Here is a 10,790-nt window from a genome sequence, read left to right as displayed (position 1 = left end):
AATTGTCTGTTGTAAATCTTATGCAGTTAAACTGAGTTTGTGGTTAGTGAGTTTCACCAAAATAATATAGTTACGGTGTAAGTATTTTTGCACTCTAAAAAATGCTGGGTTAAATACAACCCAGCACGGGGTGAAATATGGACAAACCCAGCAACTGGGTTGTTTTGACTCAGCGGTTGGGTTAAATGTTTAACTCAACCTTCTGGGTAGTAACCCAACCACTGGGTCAAAACAACCCAATAGCTGGGTTTGTCCATATTTTGCCCAGCGCTGGGTTGTATTTAACCCAGCATTTTTTAAAGTGTAGATGTCCACCAGGCACAAATTGTACAGTAAGTCTTAAAAATAAAAATAGCAAATCTCCTCAGGTTTCATGATTTCATGTTTATATAAAGTTATGAACACGTCTACCAGTAACATTACACTCTAAAAAATGCTGGGTTAAATACAACCCAGTGCTGGGTAAAATAGGGACAAACCCAGCAATTGGGCTGTTTTGACCCAGTGGTTTGGTTAAATGTTTAACCCAACCTTCTGGGTAGTAACCCAACCGCTGGGTCAAAACAACCCAATTGCTGGGTTTGTTCCTATTTTACCCAGCGCTGGGTTGTATTTAACCCAGCATTTTTTAGAGTGTAAAGGTCACAGCATTATACAATTAAGGTTCATATTCTGGTTAATAATTCTATTTCAAAAGATGCTGTAATATTTGGTATAATATTGAAATTTTCCAGTGCATGCAAATGGTCAACGCAACTTCTATGCCCATAATTACGGCATATTCCAGTTTAATGAAAATATTCAATACTTTAATAAGACCGAGCGGTAACCATTAGTTAGAAAAGATACTGCTAATGTTTCAGATTGTTTAGATGTTTCTTCTGTTGTTTCCTTAATGCAATGTCACTCATTTAGTTTGTGTTGAAAATGTTCTTGTTTTGTTTTGCAGGCTATTTAAGAAGAAAAAAATTGTAAGGCATACTAGGTTTTATTCTTCAGGAACTGGATCAAAAAAAGGTCTCTATTTGACCTGGTGGGAACTGATAAAAAAATAGCAGCATTTGTTAACAGGAATGTGTTTTGTTTACATGTTGTCTTTTAAAATGACTAAAGTGGAATTATGTTCCTATTTTGCAGAAAAGTAATAATTAAAGAACAAAATCTTATTCAAAATACTACGGTTTATAGTTTCTATATAGAATTGCAATATTGTGTTTTAGAAATGCATTACTTTTACAGGGAGACACTTTTTGTTCTCGCAATTTTAGCACCACTATGCTCTACTGGCAAAAATTTTTGAAGGAATACAACCTGTCTGCTCTGACTGTTTGCTGGTTATGCCCTTTTTTTTGTCATGAATTTTAATAAGGGAAGGCCATTTATTTACATATGGCAGCAGTGTAGTCTGCATCAGTTCTCCATCTGGTGTGCTGAATAACATGCATCATTTCCCACACGGCGGCAGAAAAGAAAGGCGTGTTTCTATCTTCTGAAGATCATCTGAAACGAGCTCTAATGAAACATGATGTTAATTTACCCGTTGTGCATTACACTGTGGGGGAGATGAGGGGAAGAATGAGTTGCACCCGCTGATGGTGCTGTGCATTTGCATAAGCTGTTTGCGTTGCTTTAGCACCTATAATTCACTGGAGGAATTATGCAAATCATGTAACAGTGAATATGTGCACATAAAATCTGTGTTGAACGCAATTGTCTGGTGTAAATCTTATGCAGTTAAACTGAGTTTGGGGTTAGTGAGTTTCACCAAAATAATATAGTTACGGTGTAAGTATTTTTGCACTCTAAAAAATGCTGGGTTAAATACAACCCAGCACTGGGTGAAATATGGACAAACCCAGCAACTGGGTTGTTTTGACTCAGCGGTTGGGTTAAATGTTTAACTCAACCTTCTGGGTAGTAACCCAACCACTGGGTCAAAACAACCCAATAGCTGGGTTTGTCCATATTTTGCCCAGCGCTGGGTTGTATTTAACCCAGCATTTTTTAAAGTGTAGATGTCCACCAGGCACAAATTGTACAGTAAGTCTTAAAAATAAAAATAGCAAATCTCCTCAGGTTTCATGATTTCATGTTTATATAAAGTTATGAACACGTCTACCAGTAACATTACACCGAGAATACTTTTTGTGCGCAAAGAAAACAAAAATAACTTTATTCAACAATTCGTCTCCTCCGCATCACCCTGGCGCCATTTTGGAGAGTATCACATACGTAAACAACGTATCCAATGTATGTACATGGATACGCTGTTTACGTTCAGATCAAAGCGTAAACATCATAAACGACGTATCTGCGTACGGTGCTGCTGACACAGATAAGCATATGTTGTTTACGTATGTGACACTCTCCAAAATGGCGCTACAGGGTGACGCAGAGGAGACGAATTGTTGAATAAAGTTGTTATTTTTGTTTTCTTTGCACACAAAATGTATTCTCATAACTTCGTAAAAATTACGGTTGAACCACTGATGTCACACGGATTATTTATTATAAAAAAAAATAAAAATAAAAAAACATTAATGATCTGAACTGGTTCACTTTCTAATAACATTAAATATTCATGATTTTGCCCTTTTTGTGATTTTTTTTTATTAATCCTTCAGGCCTTAAAAAATATAATACAATTGTTTGCTTGTACGCAGCTGACATGCATATTAGAAATAGGAGGCATTCAAGGTCTTTATTGATTTTTCTCTTTCTCCGACCCCTATCAAGTGTGAGCAGCACTGCCTGACTGAATGCAGGACTCAAGGGACTGCAGCCTGACGAGCGTTAAGCAGAGCTGTCCAGTAACACACACACACACACACACACTAGAAGTAAAGGTTAAGTCACATTTGCACCCGATGGACTGCTTTAATGCACATAACTCACCCCTGAGACATGCAAGATGCTTTAGTTCAGGTTTCATTTGCATTTACTCCAGTCAGTGATCTCTTTGCTATTTGCTTCTAACATTAAAGAAATATACAGAAGGGGTTTTAATTTAAACAGTTGGCATTTTTGTCTCTAAATAAATGTCGACATTTTCTGAAGGATATGTGAATGATGCTTGCCCAGCAAAACCTATTGCTAAGTTAGCTGAAAAGGTGTTACAGATGCATGCTTGGGCATTGCTAGGTGGTTGTCAGGGTGTTCGGGATGGCTGCTAAGGCATTGCTAGATGGTTATCAGGTGTTCTGGATGACTGCTAGGGTGTTGCTAGGTGGTTGTCACAGTGATCTGAATGGTTGCATTGGTGTTAGGGTTTGGTTAGGTTGTTGTCACAGTTTTCTGAATGGTTGCTAGGTGGTTGTCATGGTGTTCTGGGTGTTTCCAAGGGCGTTGCTATATGGTTTTTAGGGTGTCCTGGAATGTTGCTAGGCTGTTGTTAGGTGATTGTCACAGTGTTCTGGATGGTTGCTAGGTGGTTGTCATGGTATTCTGCATGGTTTCTAGGGCATCGCTAGATGGTTGTCAGGGTGTTCTGGATGAATGGTTGCTAGGGCATTGCTAAGTGGTTGTTAGGGTATACTGAATTGTTGCATGGGCATTGCTAAGTTGTTAGGTTTTTCTGGATGGTTGCTAGGTGGTTGTTCGGGTGTTCTGGATGGTTGTTTGGGCTTTACTAGGTGGTTGTTAGGGTGTTCTGGATGGTTGCTAGGTGGTTGTCAGGGTGTTCTGAATGGTTGATAGGGCATTGCTATATGGTTGTTATGGTGCTCTGTATGATTGCTTGGGCTTTGCTAAGTTGTTGTTGGGTTTTTCTGGATGGTTGCTAGGTGGTTGTTCAGGTGTTCTGGATGGCTAATAGGGCATTGCTAGATGGTTGTCATGGTGATTTGGATGGCTGCTAGGGCGTTGGTGTTTGTCACAGTTTTCTGAATGGTTGCTATGGTGTAAGGGTGTTTTGGAATGTTGCTAGGGTGTTGTTAGGTGGTTGTCACAGTGTTCTGGATGATTGGTGGTTGCCATGGTGTTTGGGATGGTTGTTAGGGTGTTCTGGCTTTGTGAAAGATAGTCACTGGCTAATGTCAAAGGAGCACATCCTTAAAGGAACCCCAGAATTTTCCTTTTTGAGTCAATTTCTTAATCAAGCCACATCTGCGACAAATGAAAGACCAGAAGTCAGTCATTTCTAAGGGAAAGTTGTGTGGAGACTTTGTGGAGTTCTGATTCAATTAGGACAACTGCTATCGCCAGTTTGATTAATTCCGTTGTTTAACACTGCAGCCTTTGGCAACCAATAATATGATCCCTTCCCAATTACTGGCCGTCATTTCTTATGTGGGTCATTAGACTATCCGGTATGCATTACTAATATCAATACTGATGCAAGCATCACTAATGAGTGCAATGCTGCTGCTATTTGTTTTAGACATTGTAGAGGCTTTGGCACGCTTGACCCACACAGCAGATCACTTTCAATATAACATTAACCTACATTCACTACATCTCACACTGTTACCTGAATCCTGAGCAAGAGGGAGGGACGAGTCTGAATACAAATCAGACTCTCCCCTAGACTCCCCGTTGCGCTGACTATCACGCTGCCGCCGCGCTGGAGAGCTACGGTCGAGGTGACGGTTTAATCTCTCACGCCTCATTAAAGAGGATCTGCCCGTGCGCGGTTTGCACACAGACCGTGAGCGCATCTGCGCATCCTACTAATGTGAGGAAACGCTCCCCGAGAAAAAAAATCCTGCGTGGGTGGGTGGATAGACGGAAGAACGGGACGAGGAGAGGGAAGCTGAATCGGTGCACAAGAGCTCCATGGAAAACGCACGTTATGGCCACTGCATAGGAATCCATCGCGACGGCTGTAGGGTGTGAAGTAAGTCTGGCTATCCATCTGATTGTGCATGCAAACAGTTTTGGTCATTGTGGACGGTGCATGACTGTAATTTCAGGGTGCATGTGGGGGCGAGTGTGGCCGCTTTGGAGTGAGTCACACTGGAAGGCTGAGAGACGTTTCCTGCCCCATATCGCTGGAAATCTGAAGGACGTGGAGAAGGAAGGAGGGTGGGGGTGTGGTATTCCCCAAACGCTAGCTCTAATTACCCTGTATGGCAAATCCCTTTAGGGTTTTACGCTCTTATTGCTTTCGCATGCATCCCCCACCTTTAATAGCTTGAAATTGCGATGCTTACGGCTGATGCATGTGGTGATTTGAAACGTGCATGTGTTTTGGGGGTGGCTCAAACCTAGAGACACGTTCAAATCAAAGATGAGACAGTAGAGCGATAGACACGTACACACAGTGTAATCCAGGTGCTTACAACAACACGCCAGCAAGAGGATTACGCTCTTGAGCATGTGTCCTTCTATTACTGGGTTGGACAAATGAAGAAATACAGAGAAGAGAGCGAGACAAGTGACAGAGTGATGTCTTGGTAAGTGTTTATGAGTTGCAGTTGTACAGGATGCAATGAAGGGCTGAACTTTAGTGATGTTTGTTAAAAGGATGGTTCATGCAAAACTAAAAATTCTGTCATTTGCTCGCCCTTATTTCATTTTAAAAACCTGCATGATTTACTTCTGAGGAATACAAAAGAAGATATTTTGAAAAAATGTTCAGTGATTTTTGTTGTCAGTGCATGAAAGTCAGTGGGGTTCAGTGTTTAGCATTCTTAAAAATATATTCTTTTGTTTTCTGCATTTTAGGTTTAGGGATGTGAACAACCCCTTAATTCTGTATAGGGCTGCACAATTTAGGGAAAATCTAATTGCGATTACTCTGATTAAAATTATAATTGTTATTCGGGTAAATTATTTTGTTATTAAAGTTTGTAGGGCTGCACAATTTGGCCCTTTTTAAGTAATTATATAATAATAATAATTAGTAGTGGTAGTATTACTAAATAAAAATATTAAGAAAAAAAACATATGACTGTTTTGATGTAAAATAAAAAAAATCGAGAATTAATAAAATAATTTACAGTACAACTGTAAAGTTTCAATGCTAATATTTCTGGCTGTCTTCATTTCTTCATTTTCACACATTAAATTATGGAGCATTTATTCTGGTGGAAAACCACAGGGAGCCATTTCCAAAGCTTCTGACAACAGCTGGTTTGTAAGTGCTTCTCATTATAGATTTGGGAAGATGGTTGGCACGTCATGTTCCCAAATGACATTAAAGCGACCCAAACTCAGAGCAGAGATAAGTTTGTGTGGAGCAGCATTTACTGCAAACCGAGCTGCTCTGAGCCGCTGAAACCACTGGATTATGAGCTACTCATGTGTAAAAGAAAATAGTGCTGCACTTCACTCTGAAACACGCAGTACATATATTCATCACAACCTTTGCGATTTTGGTTTTATTTGATTATTAATTGTTCAGCCCATATACTTCACATTGAGACGTAATTCATATTGCATTGTTTGTGCAGTAATATACATGAAAGGCGTGTTATAACCGGCCAGAACACTTAAGCAACGGCCAGTCGTGTCTAGTAAAACAGTTCTGCAAAACTTTTGATTTTATCGGAAGATGTCAGGGGACTTCTTGTTCAGCAGTGTTCATTTTTACACAGTTTATTGTTGTAGCTTTTGTCTTGAGTTTTTTCCCCCTAATGTAGTCAGTATTGCATGATCATACATTTTAATAGAATTTACTCTAAAATAGCAGAAAATGTTAACATTTAAGATGAAAATAATGTACAAAATACATACTTTGAATACTATGTCCCTCCTGAGTTGTTGAAGTCAGTTTGTTTTGGTGAAGATATTGCAAGAGTAATTCTTCACTAGGATTAGAAGCAAAGTCAAAGACCTTGAGGAGTTGTTTTGCTGTACTTATCACCATTCTTGAATAGCAATCTTTCTGAACTCTAATCTAATATGAAAGCTGAGACAGGCCATCTATATTTTTATACCTGAATCATAATGGAAAGTCAGGGCAAGCTCTGCATTATAATGGAGTTGGTTCACCCTGGGAGACTACAATGTTTGACTGTACTAATTGAAGCTCAAGTGTCCTTTGAGGATATAACAGCCTAGTCTCAATTTGTGGTAATCCAGCAACCATACATCTCTGGAAAAGCCCTCCTGTTTGAAGGGGTTTGTTCAGTATGAGGGGCTAATTTAAGCCATTGCTTTTGTGTTTGTTTGTCAGCTTGGCTCTGTAGAGTATAGAGGGCTGTATGATACACATGAGTTAGTCATGCACAGCCAGACTTTTGACTGTCAAGCATGTCTGTCCCACTTTGCAGCTTTTTTTTTCTCGAGCAAAACCTGTTCATTTAGTGCCATCTGACCTCAAGAATAATGCAAGCATTTTAAATTTTTGGGACAAAAATGTTATTTAAATTTAAGCAATTTTGTCATTTCCTATTCAAAAATATAATTATAATGAGTACTTCAATTTGTTACTGTTTAAGAATGAGTGTTTTGAACTTTTTATGCTTTAGAGACCTTTACTTTTACCTTTATTTTCTGTGTTTTAGGCATGCACTGGAAAATATTTACTTTGAAATAATGTTCACTCAGAAACTGCTAGCAAATTCCACAAATGATTACAAAGAAACAGCAAGTAACACACTGAATTAAACATGAAATTTTAAAGTTGAAAAACTGAAATAGTATTTTCTTGTAGAACATACTCCAGTAATCTTTGTTTTATTTACAACTTTGAAAAGATTTACAGTGTGTGGATATATATATATAGCATTAGTTTTAGCACATTTTAAGGCAAAGGCATAGACACATTGCAAGTTACTGATTTTGCCTTGATTGTATTTTAGTTAAACCATGCATTTGCTTCATCATCAGTGCAAAAGTTGTAATAGTTGTAAGTTAAATTGGTGAAGTTGAACTGAAATGACAGGAAGAGGAATTGCATTTAAATTTGAATTGAATTAATTGAAATAAAAAACTAATTCAGCACAGGTGCGTTCTGGGTAGAGTGTTTTTCCACCTTGGTCCACAAAAATTTTTACAATAAAATACCTTGACAAAGAATTAATGTCTTAATAAATATATATACTGTATAATAAGTAAATAAATAATGTATTGACAAACTTTGCTTTTCTAGTTGCTTTTTCATGTATATTAATTTCTTTCAATTAAACTAACATACTTTCAAATTCAAATTACATTGCATTCTGCATTTCAGCATTTCATAAATATATATTTAAGTATATATTGTTTCCTGATGAATAGATAAGAATGCATCCACTCTGATTTCCAGAAAGTGCACTAAGATTCTAGCTTACAATTTTGGCAACAATCTTTCTATTTTTGTGTGTAGCATGCGTCAGACGGCCTGTAATGAGTCCACGGCTGGTCTGTGGGTGTGCAGTCTGAGTCTACACACGAGCAGACCATATGCTAGACCAGTGGTTCCCAACCCTGGTCCTGGAGGCACCCCAAAACTGCACATTTTGCATGTCTCCTTTCTCTGACGCACCAATTTCACTTACTTACAATTTCAATAGCACTTTAGCTTCCTTTTTCCTCAAAGACATTAAAACGGCACACCACATTGACAGACTTTTTAGAACACCTTCCAGTGTTGCCCAGCATCAAGGAAACGTTTAAAAAAAATGCTGGTCTGCCGCTCCGTTTTTTTACATTATCTGAGGACTTGCACATTGACCGATGTAAAAGTTGACCACTGTGAGCGTAAGGCGCGCTAAAAGCTGAGGCATGTACTAGATGCTTTCTGTCGTAGAGCTTTAGTGCCTGCCTTCATGTGATATTCATTTCCCTGTCCTGAACTCGGAGGTTTACGCTGTGATGTTCAACAGACCTGCTGACAAAATGCTGCTCGGTGGTTCACGGACCAATGAAAGTCCGGTCCTAGAGAGAGTTCTGGGTCCATCTGTTCGTAAATGAATACTAGGGTAAAGGGGCTTTGTAAGTGTTAATTAGATTGTAACTCACTGCAAATGGTTGCATCATTTGTTCTCAGTAGTTAGTCTTGTAGGTCATAAGCGCTCTGTAAAGTAGTCACTTAATTTGACGTCTACCTTAACCCAATAAGCGGCCTAATCTAGATTGTAAACAGCAAGTCTTGTAGTATTTCAGTTTACCATTTATATAAACCTTTTTGGGTCATGTAACTGTCAATGGGAATAAAAAAAATGTTCAGCACACACAAGAACAGGAAATACAATAAATAAATAATCATGAAATGCAACAAATAGCATATTTAAATATGTAAATAATAAATATGTGACCCTGGACCACAAAACTTCCATTGATGTACAATATTTGGCTGAGATACAACTATTTGAAAATCTGCAATCTGAGGGTGCAAAAACATCTAAATATTGAGAAAATCACCTTTAACGTTGTCCAAATGAAGTTCTTAGCAATGCATATTACTAATCAAAAATTAAGTTTTGATATATTTACGGTAGGACATTTACAAAATATCTTCATGGAACGTGATCTTTACTTAATATACTAATGATTTTTGGCATAAAAGAAAAATCGATAATTTTGACCCATACAATGTATTTTTGGCTATTGCTACAAATATACCCGTGCTACTTGTGACTGATTTTGTGCTCCAGGGTCACATATTATCTGTTGCAGGTTTGGAGAAGTGTTTTTTTTTTGTCTAAGATCAGTTACTACAATTCATATAATTCATAAAATTAATTATTGATAATAATAACTTTATATTGGTACATAAAATGTGTATTTAAGAATTATATATATATGTGTGTATACAGTATAAATAGTATATTTAGACTTTTCAAATACATATTCATATATGAATTTTAATAAACAAAATATATTTATTTTTATTAATATGATTATTTTTTATTAATATGTTTGTATATAAAATATACAAATATATATATTAAAACACAGATAAACATAAAAATTAACCTTGAAAGTGTGTCACACAAAACTTGGCCTCTTAATATAATCTGATTTGACATTTTTCTGGTCACTTGTATATATATTTAGTTTCTACATAGGGTTATGGGGTTGCGTTTAAATGTAGTAATGCAGGAGAATATCCTTCAGACGTGCAAAGGACGATTAAGTTATTTTAATTGAGTTTACTAGCTCCCGACCTGTTCTTTCTTTCTCTTTCATGTGAGAAGAATAAAGTGGGAGTGTGAGAGGAGGAACAGAGCAGAAAGAAGAGGGATCTACAATGGCAGCAGAAGAGAAGCCTGCTGTGAAGAGCAGTAGCTCCATTCTACCATGTTTCCTATTTGTGGAGGTGAGTTATCCTACAGCCTTAACCTTAACCCTAACTATAATCCAGACTTTATCAAGTTGGATCAGGATGTTTTATGAACTCTGAATGGGCTCACAGCGAAAGATGTGAGGTTGTTATGTCATGGCCTTAAAGGAAGTGAAGCTTCTTCAAATGAATATGATCACAGTTGTTAAAGATATAAAAAGAGAGGCTAGCTTTTTCTTTTGTATTGAATCAGATCCGTTTTACATCATGCGATTTTGCAGGTCGTAGTTCATCCTATTTGAAAAAAACATACTGCATTATCTTTAATAAATGAATTAAAAAAAATAAACATGCATATACATTTCATTTTCAATTTTGAATAGTAAATGTGGTCAGTTCTTTATATATAAACAAATATAAATTATAAAACCGTTTTAAAAATGTTAAATAATTGTTTCTATTTTAATCTATTTTAAATGCAATATATTTGATAAAGAATTTGATACGGAATATATATATATATATATATCTCAAGACACACAAAGATCGCAGATTGCACTGCGCACACACAGAAACATTCAGGAGCCCCATGACTTTTATTAATAAATTAGCTTCAATACTGAATTTGCATCACTGGATA

The 10,790-nt window shown here is 37.2% G+C and overlaps 1 protein-coding gene across 2 annotated transcripts in view; it reads left to right on the top strand.

The window, feature by feature from the left end:
* The first annotated feature begins 4,554 nt into the window (after nucleotides 1–4,554).
* Nucleotides 4,555–10,790, top strand: part of plppr2a (phospholipid phosphatase related 2a) — a 44,298-nt gene continuing 38,062 nt past the window's right edge. For both annotated transcript variants that reach the window (XM_016231494.1, XM_016231495.1), the window contains exons 1-2: nucleotides 4,555–4,834; nucleotides 10,065–10,186. In XM_016231494.1, coding sequence (XP_016086980.1) covers nucleotides 10,118–10,186 — 69 coding nt within the window. In that variant the 5' untranslated portion in view covers nucleotides 4,555–4,834; nucleotides 10,065–10,117. The remainder of the gene's footprint in view (nucleotides 4,835–10,064; nucleotides 10,187–10,790) is intronic.

This window comes from Sinocyclocheilus grahami, unplaced genomic scaffold (assembly GCF_001515645.1).
Source record: "Sinocyclocheilus grahami isolate Dianchi unplaced genomic scaffold, SAMN03320097.WGS_v1.1 scaffold393.1, whole genome shotgun sequence".
NCBI classification, from domain to species: domain Eukaryota; kingdom Metazoa; phylum Chordata; class Actinopteri; order Cypriniformes; family Cyprinidae; genus Sinocyclocheilus; species Sinocyclocheilus grahami.
The sequence above is the reverse complement of the archived record's forward strand: the minus strand, read 5'-3'. Positions and strand labels throughout refer to the sequence as shown.